The sequence below is a fragment of the Penicilliopsis zonata genome, assembly GCF_001890105.1.
Source record: "Penicilliopsis zonata CBS 506.65 unplaced genomic scaffold ASPZOscaffold_3, whole genome shotgun sequence".
Taxonomy (NCBI): Eukaryota; Fungi; Ascomycota; class Eurotiomycetes; order Eurotiales; family Aspergillaceae; genus Penicilliopsis; species Penicilliopsis zonata.
The window spans coordinates 361,783-375,864 of record NW_019208913.1 but is presented as its reverse complement, the minus strand read 5'-3'; the positions used below and the strand labels follow the sequence as shown (position 1 = coordinate 375,864).

Genomic DNA, 14,082 nt, shown 5'->3' with positions numbered 1-14,082 from the left:
ATTCATGCTCAACTAAACACCTCTTCCCCCTTTCCCATATATATTATTGTGACTGGAAACAGCACAGTCGCGCTTATGCGTTTGGCACCCTCAGTCTTCACTTCTCAGGTACGCTGGCCACCATGGCATCATCCCGCCACGCCGTACGCTCTATCGTTGGACTTGAGGAGGCTAATTTGTCCAGGATTACATCTCGGACCACCTCTGGAAAGCTTCCGTAAACTAGAATCCATCATCTAAATCGATCTCTCACCCCATATCTTTTTCATCACACAATGTTTGCTCGAGTCTTCAAGGCTATGCCCTCCCGGGCCCCCTCCATGATGGCTTCCCAGGCCCGGTTCATGGCCACGGTGCGCAGCCGGGCTGCCATGGAGCCGGCTACCTTCACCATCCGTGATGGCCCCATCTTCCACGGCAAGTCGTTTGGTGCCCGGTCCAACATCTCCGGTGAAGCCGTCTTTACCACCTCGCTGGTCGGATACCCGGAGTCCCTGACCGATCCCTCCTACCGCGGTCAGATCCTCGTCTTCACCCAGCCGCTCATCGGCAACTACGGTGTGCCCTCGGCCGCCCGTGACGAGCATGGTCTCCTCAAGTACTTTGAGTCCCCCCATCTCCAGGCCGCTGGTGTCGTCGTCGCCGACGTCGCCGAGCAGTACAGCCACTGGACCGCTGTCGAGAGCCTCGGCGAGTGGTGTGCCCGCGAGGGCGTCCCCGCCATCTCTGGTGTCGACACCCGTGCCATCGTCACTTATCTGCGTGAGCAGGGTTCCTCCCTGGCCCGTATCACTGTCGGCGAGGAGTACGATGCCGACCAGGACGAGGCGTTCGTTGATCCCGAACAGATTCACCTCGTCCGTCAGGTCAGCACCAAGGCGCCCTTCCACGTCAGCGCCGCCGACCCTCAGTGCCACGTTGCCGTCCTCGACTGCGGTGTCAAGGAGAACATCCTGCGCAGCCTGGTCAGCCGCGGTGCCAGTATCACCGTCTTTCCCTTTGACTACCCGATTCACAAGGTGGCCCACCACTTTGACGGCGTCTTCATCTCCAACGGCCCCGGTGATCCGACCCACTGCCAGGATACCGTCTACCATCTGCGCAAGCTGATGGAGACCTCCCAGGTGCCCATCTTCGGCATCTGTCTGGGCCACCAGCTGCTCGCTCTGGCCGCTGGCGCCCGCACCGTCAAGCTCAAGTACGGTAACCGCGCCCACAACATCCCCGCGCTTGACCTGACCACCGGTCGCTGCCACATCACCAGCCAGAACCACGGCTACGCGGTCGACGCCGACACCCTGTCCGCCGACTGGAAGCCCTACTTTGTCAACCTGAACGATTCAAGCAACGAGGGTATGATCCACAAGTCGCGCCCCATCTTCAGCACCCAGTTCCATCCCGAGGCCAAGGGTGGCCCGCTCGACTCGTCGTACCTGTTCGACATCTACATCGACAGTGTCCGCAAGTACAAGAACGGCCAGGCTGCCTACTACCCGCAGCGTGACAGCCGCCCGAGCCCGCTCTTGGTTGACCTGCTCGCCAAGGAGCGTGTCGGCGTCCAGCCCACGATTGGCATGCAGAACATTGCCGCCGCCGCGGCCGCTGCTGCTGCTGCTGCTGCTGCTTAAGTCTGGTAGTTTGGGTCTATACTTTTGGGATGGAGTTGGGTTTCTGGTTCTTGCTGGTCATGTTATGTGGATGTTTGTGTACTTAGTTTTCTGATAATATACATTTTCATCAAATGAAAATCGTGAATTCATAAAGAGTGTCAATGAGAAAGTAGACAAGACTCTGAGAGAGTTGCAACCTCCAAGCCGAGGGATAATTATTAAAGAGAGAAGTTTCAAGCAGCCACTGCCACCATCGGCGTATCCCCCCCCACCTTAAACTTGGCGCCATCCATGATCGCCTCGGTGGTATCAGAGGTAGTATTCATATGGGCCTTTATCTGCTCATCCTTGATCACATCACCATGCTCCATGGTATCCTCCTCGGCATAATCCTGTCTGAAAGAAAAGATACTAGCGGCCCCGGACTCGGCCGTGGAGATGGACGCAGAGGAAACCACGCGCGGGGTTTGGTTGCGAGGCTGATTTCCGTCGTGGTCTTGACTTTGAGTGAAGTAATCTCGTATCCACTCTGCAATCTCGACGAGACTCTTCTGTCCAGATCCGAGGGCAGAGCATCGCATCTCCTCCATCTGGTCGGTGTCTGGTTCCCGGACGTGAAGCAGCGAGAGGGCGAGCTGGATATCGGCGCGACGGTGTTCGGTCAGCTGTGTGGCGCGGGCTTGGATGCGTTTGTCGACGATGAGGTTCCATTTCTGGAGCTGGTTGTGTAGGAATTTCAACGTCAGCGATGTGAGGAGGGCATAGAGGAGGATTCGCCCGGAGAGGCTTGTGATAGTGGTTAATGTGACGAGTGTCACTGCCACAGTGAAAGGGTCATTCATTTTTTTTTTGTTTCTTTCTTTTTTCTATTCTCTAATAAAGTAGACGTATATTGATTTTTATATTCTTCAAGGGATGGTGTATTAGGCTAAGAAGGAAAGAAGACAGGAAATAGTACAGAGACGAGAGAGACGAGAGAGACGAGAGAGACGAGGGGGAATGGGATTATGTAGTGTGATCAGGCAATGCAGGCTGCAGGTGAGTTGGCAGGGGATTATTGGAAGTGCATGGATCATCAACTGGCTGAGGAGTAGACAGCTGATCCAGACAGTACTGTAATCCCTTATCTACCAAGTTCATAATGTTTCTTCAGATGGACTTGAGGAAATGTATTCGAGTGTCCTGGTTGGGACTTGATAACGGTGACTGCCATGCCCAGGCACCTCGGATTGTCCAGCGTTACCGACGCAATGATGTTCGTATAGGATAGAGAAGCATTATTGGGTGATGTGATGCTGCGAATCTCATGATATCTCAAGTCAAGTCGGTCTGTGCCAGCCTTGCAGTGAGTGTACGGAGTATGCATGCCTGTGTAACTTCAAAGCTTGTTGTTCTTCAAGTGCACCCAGGTAGACATGGCTTTAAGCTTCTCGCACATTCTATCGGTATGTCTACGTCTCTTGAAACCATTGGAACCTACTGTCTATACCCCACGCAGCAGCAGTCGACTCGAAACTCAGACTGTCAAAGAATGCTCAGGCCCATGACACTGACTCAACTCTCCAAAGGAAATTTTCAATGTTTGGGAGAATTGGCTTATGAGTTTTATGCCTGTAGCCTGAATAGCCTTCTATTCATAGAGCAGGCGAAAGATGCATGTCTCGGGTGGAATATAAAGAAGCCTTCACTTGGGCGTTGGCATAGATGCTCGCTTTGACACCCAGTCTCAGGCTTTATACCAGCCTTTCGAAGGAAGAATGATGTATGATGATTTCCCATGGTCTATGTCCCTAGACACAACAAGACTCTTTTGAAATTGCTTTGTAGAAAGTGCCTCCAAGAGCAGTCCCAGTTCTCTATCAATCGCATGTCCTCCGTTCTACTCGTTCGTGTCCTTATTCCTGCCAACTGGGAAGAGCTCTAGCTTGTAGCTTCCGGCTCGCAGTGTGGAAACCGGGCGAATTTTCCGATGGCCACAATCCCGGAAAGATCGTATGTCCGGCTTCTTCTCGTTGAGCGGGCCAGATAGTTTTGCAGCTGTCATTCGGCTTTGTCTCAGGCGGCAGCTGTGGGTTCCTTGCCATTTTTCAAGGCGCTGGGCGGACGTTTACACTCCATAAAGAGCATTTTTCACAGTGCATCATTGTGGGTACTAGTAACCACAACGCTCGACCGTATGGCCGAATTTAGGTTTGTGAATAGCTCTCGTTCGTGCCCAAAACGACTCTATAGAGAGGTAGAGGCGCAGAATCTGATTGAACAAGTGGTCCATATGAATTTCTAGGCACCCAGCCCTAACTTTCGACATGTAACATTTTACAACTGGGTTATTGAAGTACTATTTGGTCAATACTTGGACAATCAGCGAGCAAACTGACAGACGTACTCACTTCTGCCTTGACACAGAGTGCCAGGAGTTTCGAATAGGCTCATGGAATAGCTGATGCCACTGGATCACTCAATATTGAAATCCAGACGCGTCTCTTATTCGCTCTATGGTATAATAAGGTCAAGAATGGAGACACGGTGCAGTTGGATACTAAGCCTAGAGACTTGTTACGGGTGAAAGACTTCGAATCGTTGACCTCCTGAAGCTTAGAGCCCACTGATGGGGTGTTTCCTCTTTGGGCATAGGGCCGCCTCGCTCGACTGCCACGCCATTACCTAATCACCGCATTGTTGCTGCCAAATCGACTCTGAGGGCTCTCGGTATGTCGCTATTGCTGCCCTGCAGGCCATTCAGAGCCAATGATGCAGCTCTTGCAGCTCTTCGTCTTTGGGTTTGAACAACGAAAGAACCAATCAATAAGTCACATCTACGCCGTATAAAAGACGGGAGATTTTTCGAGGTATGCCGGGGAAGGTCAGAGAGATGAGGGGAGATGTTGGAATGCGGACGTGTTCAATATTTGGCTAACCAGGGCCATTTATTGATGACTGAAAATGCACAGGATACGCAATAGCCTTGCCATTCAAACATCTGACATCTCTCCCAGAAATCGGGTTTGGGTTTCATTACGACGTATGACGTATGTGTGCATGGAAGGTAAGATAGATTTGACAATTCCTCGACAATTGACCATCTATATATTTGCATTGATTTCATATTTCGAAGCCAAGCAGACAGTTTTCATCAGAATGAAGTATGAATATGTGGATGCTATGGTTCTAGCTCACAAGTCTCTACTGCCTAAATAGAAATTATACATCTTATGATGGACAAGGTGCCCTGGATGCGGAAGAGATGGGGGAGATGCTAGATATAGAACGGAGCTATCTAGGATGTGTGTAGGCGAGAGAGAAGGTAAGAGCTGGATAATGCTAGGCCTAGCTAGGCTGATGCCTCCAACATTTTATTCTTATTAAACGCAGTTTACACTTTCTATTTTTGAAAGGTTATGCTATTATCATTGTGATATATCACTTCTGTATTGTAAATAAAATATAGCCTAATGGTGCTCAACTTATAAATCTTCTGCTATATCGTCTTCGTAGGGGATCTTGCCATAGAAAAATCACATAAGAGATTTATAGCCTTTACAAAAAAAGGGAAAATGAATGAGGGAGTGAAACTGGTTATATAGAAGATATGGCGACCTAACCAACACTTAATCTACAGGTAGCAGACACTCCTTAGAACATCGCAGTTCAGACTGTACAAATGCCATAGTAATCGTATTTTCTTTTCAGGTATGCATACTTATTTCGCCACTATAGACACCACATCCTCATCTGAAACAACATGGCCCAAGCCCACCCGCTGCGGGATATGTCTAGCACTTGCCCCCCACACCAGGGCGTACTTAAAAGTCTCCTTGAGCGTGCGATGAATCTGGTCGCAGACATCCTCGATAGAGGAGTTGCTTCGCACAATGAGCGCTTCGCTGAAATCCGGGTCCTCTCCCTTCCTGTATAGATTAATGTACCCATTAGCCTTTTCATTTGTCCAGTGAAGAGAGAGAGAGAAAAAAGGGAAATCAGCGTGAATACTTGACATACCGCTTTGTGTAGACCCGAATTAATCTCAACTCCTTCCAGATCCTCTCGACAACGTCCTGGACTCCGAGGTCGAGCTCGCAGCTCATCACGGCAGTATGGGGCTCGCGGGCGAGTTGGTCGAGGAAGTCCAGACTCACGCTATCAATCTTGTTGTAGACGTACAGGCTGGATGACCAATCAGTGGGAGGGACATATATTTAGGGGAAGACGAGATTGCTCACGTACCATTGGATATACTTTCTATGGTCTTTCATGATCACATCGATGAAATCGTCAATCGTAGCTAGGCTCTATTAGCAAAATTTCCAGAGCATAAAAAAGCAGGAAGCCAAGGCATATGTATACCATTCTCATCTCTGACCAGGACTTCGCAGTTGAGAATTTTATAATCGCGAAGCACATTGAAGATCATCTTCTCATCGAGGTATTTCGGGGGTGTCTGGAAGGTGATCTTCATGCCACCGGCTTTCTTTGCTTTCAAGTAGATATTGCTGTTTCGTCATTTAGTATCAACAGGAACAGAAAGAGTGTTCAATCAAGGCTTCCACTTACGGAGGCTCGCGGTTGAGTCGAATACCCACTGCGTCCAACTCGGCTTCCAGAAGACTCCTTTGCTCGGCACGTTTTGTGGCATCGAGGACCATTAAGATCAGATCACTTGTCTATAATTCACTCAGTATGACTTATCATAACGGATTAAAAATGATTAAAACCATTTACCTTTGCGGCGGATATGACTTGTCTTCCTCTTCCCTTACCCTCAGCGGCACCCTCAATGATACCAGGTAAATCGAGGATCTGGATCTCAGCACCCCCGTATTCCAGGACACCGGGAATAGCCGTCAATGTCGTGAAAGAATAGGCAGCAGCTTCGCTCTTCGTCTTGGTGATCTTGGATAGAAACGTCGACTTTCCGACGGATGGAAAGCCCACCAACGCCACACGAGCATCACCGCTTTTGCTGACATCGAAGCCTGCACCACCACCAGACCCGGCGCCGCCTGCGGGTTCTAGGAGCTGTGCCCTTAGTCGAGCAAGTTTTCTGCAATCGACAGTGAGTGGGAAAGGCCTGGAAATTGACGGAGTCATGATTCAGCTCGTACCCTTTTAGCAGACCAAGATGATATTCTAGATCACATTAGAATCGAAACGCCAATGATTTCAAGATGACCGTAGTCAGAAGATAACACACCTGTCGCCTTATTCTCTATTCTCACAGTTAGCTGCGGGGTGTTCAGATAGAGGGGTAATTCTTCTTACTCTGCGTCCTTTTCATCTCATCTTCAATCCTATTGTCAATCCAGTAAGCGTGAGTCCATAAATCAAAGCTAAACGGCTTCGTACTCCTTAATCTTATCTGTGATATTCACCATCTTGACGGTTGAGAGTCCCCCGCAGACTCAAAAATTCCACCCTTGAAAAGTAATAGGAAGACCACAGAAACCCACAAAGAGGTGCCAATTGCACGGCTATCCAATGCAGAGAATAATAAGACACTTCTTGCCCAAGACGAAAGCTATATCCTGATCCCCAGACTGGAATCCAGATCAACTCCGCAGATATCAAATTCGAGAGCCAAAAGAGGGACGCCAAGCCCCATGATCTCTGCTTATGTAACCTATCGCCAACCTCGTCCGGGCGACGATATTTTGCCTTCGACCTTGCCTTGCCAACAAACAACCTACACATCACACGCTCACAATGGCCGAATCTGCTGTCGTTGATACGCCTCCTGTCGCGTCGAACAGTCCCCTAGCCACTGAGGAGGTCGCCGCCTCGGAAGACAATAGCCTCGTCCCGGCGCAGACGTCAGAGACCGCCGTCGCCGTCACTGACGGTGACGGCGATGCCACGCAGAAGAAGACCAAAAAAATCATTCGTCGCAAACGCAGACCAGCTCGAACGCAGGTAGATCCAGCTACGATCAAGTCCGAGCCACCGCCGCAGACAGGTACTGTGTTCAACATCTGGTACAACAAATGGTCTGGTGGTGATCGCGAGGACAAGTATCTCTCAAAACACGCCGCACCTTCACGATGCAATATCGCTAGAGACAGTGGATATACACGGGCAGACAAAGTTTCAGGCTCATTCTTTTGCTTGTTCTTCGCCCGTGGCGTGTGAGTAGACCCTTTCCACCCATCATCTCGTTTAACCTAAAACTAAACATGTGTTATGTCTAGATGCCACAAGGGTCATGAATGCGAATATCTCCATCGCCTCCCAACAGTGCACGATCTATTCAACCCTAACAATGACTGTTTTGGTAGAGATAAGTTCAGCGACTACCGAGACGATATGGGCGGTGTGGGTTCGTTCACGCGCCAGAACCGTACACTTTACGTTGGACGTATCCATGTCACCGATGACATTGAGGAAGTTGTCTCGCGTCATTTCGCCGAATGGGGCCAGATCGAACGTATCCGCGTGCTGACGTCGCGCGGCGTTGCGTTCGTGACCTACACCAACATCGCGAATGCCGAGTTCGCTTTGCAGGCCATGGCCCACCAGAGCCTTGACCACAGCGAGATCTTAAATGTCCGTTGGGCAACCGTCGACCCCAATCCATTGGCGCAGAAGCGTGAGGCCCGTAGGCTGGAGGAACAAGCCGCTGAGGCCGTCCGGCGTGCTCTCCCCGCTGACTTTGTCGCGGAGCTGGAAGGACGGGACCCAGAGGCTCGGAAGAGAAAGAAGATAGAGGGGACATTTGGTTTGGATGGGTACGAACCGCCAGACGAGGTCTGGTATGCCAGATCACGAGAGCTCGAGGGTATGGAACAACAAGGCCAGCTTGACGCACCGCATCAACCTCTGATGATTGAATCTACCGCATCGTCGACCGTGCCGCTTCCCCAGGCCGAGACTGCGGGTGGTATTTTCTCGAACTCGACGGTTGCAGCCTTGAAAGGCCTGACTGGAGGAAATGTGACAACACAAGCAGGCCCCAAGAGCGTCGGTGGGCCGTTAGTCGCTTATGGCAGCGATGACGACAGCGATTGATTGATCATTAAGTTTTTTTCAACTTCCTACCAAAACTAGACGCATTTTCTTTTCTTTTGATATGTATAATAGCAGAGATACCTTGGGAATATCATCATTTCATACTTGCTAATTACATGCTCTGACTGTATCATAGATATCACTTCTGTAAGATACCTAAGATGACAAGAAAAAAAGTGAATATAATATAAATTCATCAAACATCTTACTCATCACCGATGTGGTGCATGGCCCAGGTCATAATATTGACAAGAGCCTGTGCGATAGTTATATATGAAGGCGTTTGTGAAGCCTTCGGTGCTGTCACCCACGCCATGGCTTTCGGATGCGAGATCCAGAAGTAGGTCATGTACCTGGCCGAGATATTTACGTTCCGTTAATGGTGAATTTTGTATGACTGTACGCCAGCTGTCTGGGTCAGACAGCCGTGTATCGCGGATGGCCTCGAGGACGTCGTCTCTCGTGTCAATAGCGACAACTGGGCCTTCCAGAGCCTTTTCAGCTACTTCTCGAGAGCGAAGAAGAGCTATGCCACCCAAATTAGCCACTGAAAAAAAAAGAAAAACCATACCTCCACTGGGCAGGAAGGCTTACCAGATTCCACGATATTTCGTCTATTCGTCTTCTTGCTCCGATGCTGAGGAACGAGAATGCGCACATCAGTGGTCCTCTCATTGTGGGCCGATGATGAGTCCGACGGACCCAACAGTTTAGGTTGTTTAGAATAATCCAAAGAGGCTTCACGAGGCATCCGAGCTCGCATCTCAGTTCGTAGCCAGGGTATTAACTCCGAACTTCGCAAATCGAACTCCTCTTTGCGGATGAGACTTCGAATCTTGAACCCACGCTCTTTGCTATCCTGCTTTGCAATGACAATCCAACTGTGATTATGGTCTTTATACTTCGATAAGAGCTCTTCCAGCGAGGAGGCATCGACAGCGAGCTCAGCACTGATTTCATGTTGCCAAAGGTCTTGAACGATCTTGATGCCCGTAGTGCGTAATACAGAGGCATCAAAGCTAGCGACAAGTACATCGCACTGGCTAAAGTCAGTAAAGCTGGCTACTTACCAATGGTCAAGGGATGAGAACATACCCTACGGGCTTTCCAGAACTGTGTAGCTTCCAGCTCAGGGTGCCTGATAGAAGACTTGAACATGAAATCCAAATACTCAATCATTAACGAGCTGAGTTTATCCCAGCTCAGGTTGAAGCCGACAGCGCGTGCTTGAGAATGACTTGATAGAATCTTTGGACAAAACTCCTGGACCAAGCGATCATATCTCCCACCAGCGGCAAACACATCCCGTCTCTTGCTGTCAAAGACACACTGAAAAAGGACACTCCCTCTGAAGAATTTGTCGTTTAGGCTGCCGAGAGGATTTATATATATCTTTCGTTTCACATTAAAGCCCTTGAGGTAATTCGCTAGTATGCTCAACCGCGCGAATATCGGCGTCAATCGCTCAGCAAACTCTGTTCCTTCCATGATAGCTTGAAGTCGCTTGTGAGTTTGCTTGGGAGAATCTATTCTCTGATTAGTGGTAACTTGCAATCTAGAAGAAATCCCGTACGAACCTTTGAAATCGAATCGTGCAAGGTCGTCTAATGACGTAGATGCCACTCCAATTGCCGGATTTCGAAGCTCACTTCTGATCTTCTGCATTGTCCATTTACCGATGTTCAGCTTACTGATAGTCTCTTTTACCCTTGGTATCTGAGATGGGGTAATGCGGCAGAACTCCATGATGATCTGGAGCAAGTCGGAATGGTTGATGAGGAAGCACATTGAGGCTGATCTTAGAGGAGGCATTTCCTCAATTATCTCGTCCAAAACCTTGATCACCTCGGCTTCTTTTAATGCGAGATCCAATGTATTATGAGAGACAATATCAAAGTCCACCTCCCTATGTGTCCTTGGCTGGCCTCCATGAGGCGATTCTCGGTATACAGTACCAAAGGCAAATGTCTTTTCCAGAGAGGCATCCTGGCGTGGGATTGCACGGGCGTTTGGAAGAGTGAGGTCAAAGGGCAATTGAAGCAGGTTGCCAGAGGAATCCAAAAGTCGCACGCCGTTTTCGTAGTGCTGAGACCGCGGAAACAGCATCTGTCTTGGGGACTCCACAGCCCCATGCTTGCGAAAGATCGAAACCAGCCTCTCTTTCACGAGCCCTTGGATTAGCAGCTCATTTGCCGCCGGGGAGCCGCGCGACTCCATGTCCCACGCAATGTCTTCGAATTTCTTTGGAGATTGCGAGAATATGGCCGAGAGAATCTTTTTGTAATCCGGAGAAGTTGGATCAGAAAGTAAGTGGACGATCGCACGTCGGAAGGTCTCTTCTTCAACCTGAAGTGGGATTCTGCCACTTTGAAGTATCTCACTAGCTGAGGGTCGCTGGCTTGGAATATGGTTCAAGAGCGACTCAACAATCTGCCCCTGAACAACTTTCTCGGATTGATCAAACATTGGCGGAAGGACATGGTTTTTTTCTCGGATCGATCGTAGCATCTGATCTCGTTCCATGCCTGTCGGCAGTGGATAGCACATTTCAAAGAATATGACACCGAGTGAGTACATCTGTGTGTTGAATCAGCAGGGGTTCATAGGCCTTTGGGTATCTTGAAGATGCTCACATCAACTTTCTCATTGTATTGGCCAGAAAACCCGGATTTCATCTCTGGAGCAACGTAGTACGTTGTGCCCAAGCTTCGGGTTAGATTACCATCAAAATTTGCCGCGCTACTTGAGCGCACAGCTGTCATGAACTGGCCACTGGTCGCAAGACCAAAGTCACCGATTCGAGGGTTATTTGCGACATCAATGAAAATATTATCGGGTTTTAGATCCCGATGGATGATTCCATGACTATGTATATGACTGAGGCCGTCCAAAATCTGCCTGAATAGACGCCAGGAACCGTCGATGTCATCATACAGACCGTTTTTAATAAGGTCACGAAGGGTCTTTCATATCATCAGTACGCTTCAAAGTCTTGAGCTGAATTGGTAGAAGGCAGGGGCAAGATAAAACTCACATGTTTCTCGCAATACTCCATCTGAATATAGAGAATAGTAGTCACTAGACGGCCTTGGGAGCCGGACCTAGTACGACTTATTTCAGTACCAACGCCACTATCAGTCCTGTAACTCTCTGTGGTATCTTCCCTTCTTTCGAGAGTGGAAGGTGTGCCGTCGTTTTCTTCATCGCTATCCACACCAAACTCGATCTTTGGATAGCCGCTCGAGCTGATGAAGTCAAGACCGCCAGTACTGTATCCAAATTCACCTTGTTCATGACTGCAGATGAAATCTCCTTCGGTAGTTGAAATGGCATCTTCCTCAATGTGACGCCAATCTTCCTCTAACCACGCTGTGTAATAACGTACAACATAGGGGTGATTGAGTCGAGACAGAAGCATGATTTCTGATAGCGTATCTTTCAAGGCTGCAGTCGAGTTCTGCGAAATCTTCTTGACAGCGTAGAAACGGCCATCAAGTTTATTTCTAGCTTTAACGACCTGACCAAAGCCCCCTCTACCCAGATGACCTGCTTCGTCAAAGTCCTGGCTATAACGTGACAAAGCAGGCAAACCACTTTGGGAGTCAAGGCGAGGGCGTCGCGGTATTGATATCGAGTTTGAAGCACTGGTGCGCGAGATTAGAGGTGCATTAACTCGAAAGAACTCCGAAGGCTGCAGTTGGAATGCCGTTGGCCTCTTCTTCGGATCAGGCTTGAAGATCTCATGCAGCAGATCCTGTAGAGGAGCCGACAGCCCAAGAGTGCCCATGAGAGCATTGGCGGATGTATAACGCACAAGGATATCTTTCCCGAATGCCATCTGGAGGAAAACAATACCGAGATCCCAGACATCTGTCTTCATGGTGGGGGGCGTACCCTCCTGCGTCAATTCAGGTGGTAGCCAGAATGGTGACTTCGATGTGGTCAGATCACGCTTATCGCCAGGAGAATTTGGCAGTGAATCTTCGACCCTTGCCTGCAGCTTCACATTGATGCCGCCAGCCTGATTTCGGAATAAGAACACGCATCCACAGTCAATAGAGCCATGCACGAAGCCGCTGCGGTGATAGAACTCCAGGGCCTCAAGAAGCTGGATCATCCAGGAGCGAATATTCTCGACGGCGATGGTTCCCACTATGTCCAATAACTCGGACAGAGAACCCTTGTTAGCGTATTCAAGAAGGACGTATATCCGCCAGCTACCATCAAACTCTCCCGGTTCCAAGGGGCGATGGATCTTGAATCCTACAAAATCCACAAGATTCGGATGGCGGAGCCTTTTCAAAGCCTCCAGCTTATCTTCACTTGAGCGCATCTGCTCTTTAAAGACTGGGAAGCCGCAACCTTTGTCTAGAAGAAGAATCTCTTTTAGAACTAGAAGTGGTGCGTGAGGTCTGCTCTCCGAAACAACGGGTCGGACTGTGAAGGTGTCATGGCCCTCGCTGCTTTGGAGTAGTGTCTTGCCATAAACAGCACGGAAGGCAAACGGTTGTTTATGGGCGTCGTTCATAATGAGTGGCGGGTCAAAAGAAATTGCGCCGGGGTTCTCCACGCTCGAATCCAGAAAAGCATCGGCGTCCATTCCCGATGCATGACTCTTACGCCGCGATTTCCGCGCCCTTGTACGCTGTCTCATTTTATCTTCCAACTGTTGCTGCAATTCCCGTTCCTCCTCTGCGGTAGCAGCTTCCTGCTTACGAAGCTCCTCCTGTCTCTCCAGCTCCGCCCGTTGAATAGCCGCAGTCTCTTGTTCGATGCGTTCTTCTTCTAGACTGGGAAGATCCTTATCCTGAGCCCTCGCCTGTGCAGCATCTTCCAAGACATCCTGGATAGACACGGCAATCTCGTATATCATTTCCGAGCCAAGAAGGGTTTTAGGCTTATTGCGGAGGATCTCTTTGATTCTGGCCTGGGCTCCTAGGCGCAAGTCTTCGAGCTTCTCTACAGTGATATTGGGAACGGTCTTGGGATACGTCGTTGGCAGGTCCACCAAGAGCATGATTCGGACATCGACATTAGAAGACGCTCGCAAATGGAGCTTGAAGGCAACTTCCGAGGATTGCTTAACATTTCAACAAGTACACATTAGTCACAACCGAAGCACCACATCCGCATATCTCACAGCTCGTTTCCTACCTGCCAAGCTGACCGCCTCTGTTCGGCATCCTCAAAGTCCTCGCCATATATCGAGCGGAGCGCTTCCACCTCGTTTTGATGTATTTCCTGGTAATTTGTCGTCGTCGTCGTCGTTGCTAAGGCGGGCGGGTGGGCCAGGGGTAGGTCCATAGAAGGCCTCTGCTTGTTCGCCCGGGGCGACCCCTTCGAAACGGCATTCTGGTTCTTCTTCTGTTTGTGAGGCATAGCGGGGCACGTGGGTGGTCGACGATGCTCGGAGATACCCAGACTTTGTTGGCCTTTGCCACGGGTGACGGTGACAAAGATGCAGCCGAAGCTG

At 49.7% G+C, this 14,082-nt stretch overlaps 5 protein-coding genes across 5 annotated transcripts; 2 read left to right on the top strand and 3 right to left on the bottom strand.

Annotated features, from left to right (window-relative positions):
- Positions 1–275: 275 nt before the first annotated feature.
- Positions 276–1,628, top strand: ASPZODRAFT_60358 (hypothetical protein; the record flags this gene model as incomplete). The annotated part of the gene is made up of 1 exon (XM_022728912.1): positions 276–1,628. One exon carries the CDS (start codon positions 276–278, stop codon positions 1,626–1,628), a length of 1,353 nt encoding a protein of 450 aa, XP_022583403.1.
- A 215-nt stretch (positions 1,629–1,843) lies between these two features.
- Positions 1,844–2,452, bottom strand: ASPZODRAFT_139846 (hypothetical protein; the record flags this gene model as incomplete). Its single annotated transcript, XM_022724604.1, has 1 exon — positions 1,844–2,452. The coding sequence occupies one exon, from the start codon at positions 2,450–2,452 to the stop codon at positions 1,844–1,846; it is 609 nt and encodes a 202-aa protein (XP_022583402.1).
- Positions 2,453–5,170: 2,718 nt separating this feature from the next.
- On the bottom strand, positions 5,171–7,139 carry ASPZODRAFT_129221 (hypothetical protein). Its single transcript, XM_022722216.1, has 10 exons — positions 6,954–7,139; positions 6,870–6,898; positions 6,802–6,816; positions 6,713–6,737; positions 6,330–6,651; positions 6,162–6,271; positions 5,955–6,100; positions 5,835–5,892; positions 5,610–5,774; positions 5,171–5,518 (listed from the first exon to the last, which is right to left on the bottom strand). The coding sequence occupies exons 1-10, from the start codon at positions 6,980–6,982 to the stop codon at positions 5,311–5,313; spliced, it is 1,107 nt and encodes a 368-aa protein (XP_022583401.1). The 5' UTR covers positions 6,983–7,139; the 3' UTR covers positions 5,171–5,310.
- A 171-nt stretch (positions 7,140–7,310) lies between these two features.
- Positions 7,311–8,609, top strand: ASPZODRAFT_149869 (hypothetical protein; the record flags this gene model as incomplete). The annotated part of the gene is made up of 2 exons (XM_022725537.1): positions 7,311–7,729; positions 7,793–8,609. The coding sequence occupies 2 exons, from the start codon at positions 7,311–7,313 to the stop codon at positions 8,607–8,609; spliced, it is 1,236 nt and encodes a 411-aa protein (XP_022583400.1).
- Positions 8,610–8,821: 212 nt separating this feature from the next.
- ASPZODRAFT_60637 (hypothetical protein) lies at positions 8,822–13,988 on the bottom strand (the record flags this gene model as incomplete). The annotated part of the gene is made up of 7 exons (XM_022728935.1): positions 8,822–9,135; positions 9,204–9,648; positions 9,705–10,135; positions 10,187–11,186; positions 11,243–11,572; positions 11,644–13,689; positions 13,764–13,988. The coding sequence occupies 7 exons, from the start codon at positions 13,986–13,988 to the stop codon at positions 8,822–8,824; spliced, it is 4,791 nt and encodes a 1,596-aa protein (XP_022583399.1).
- Between the last annotated feature and the right edge of the window lie 94 nt (positions 13,989–14,082).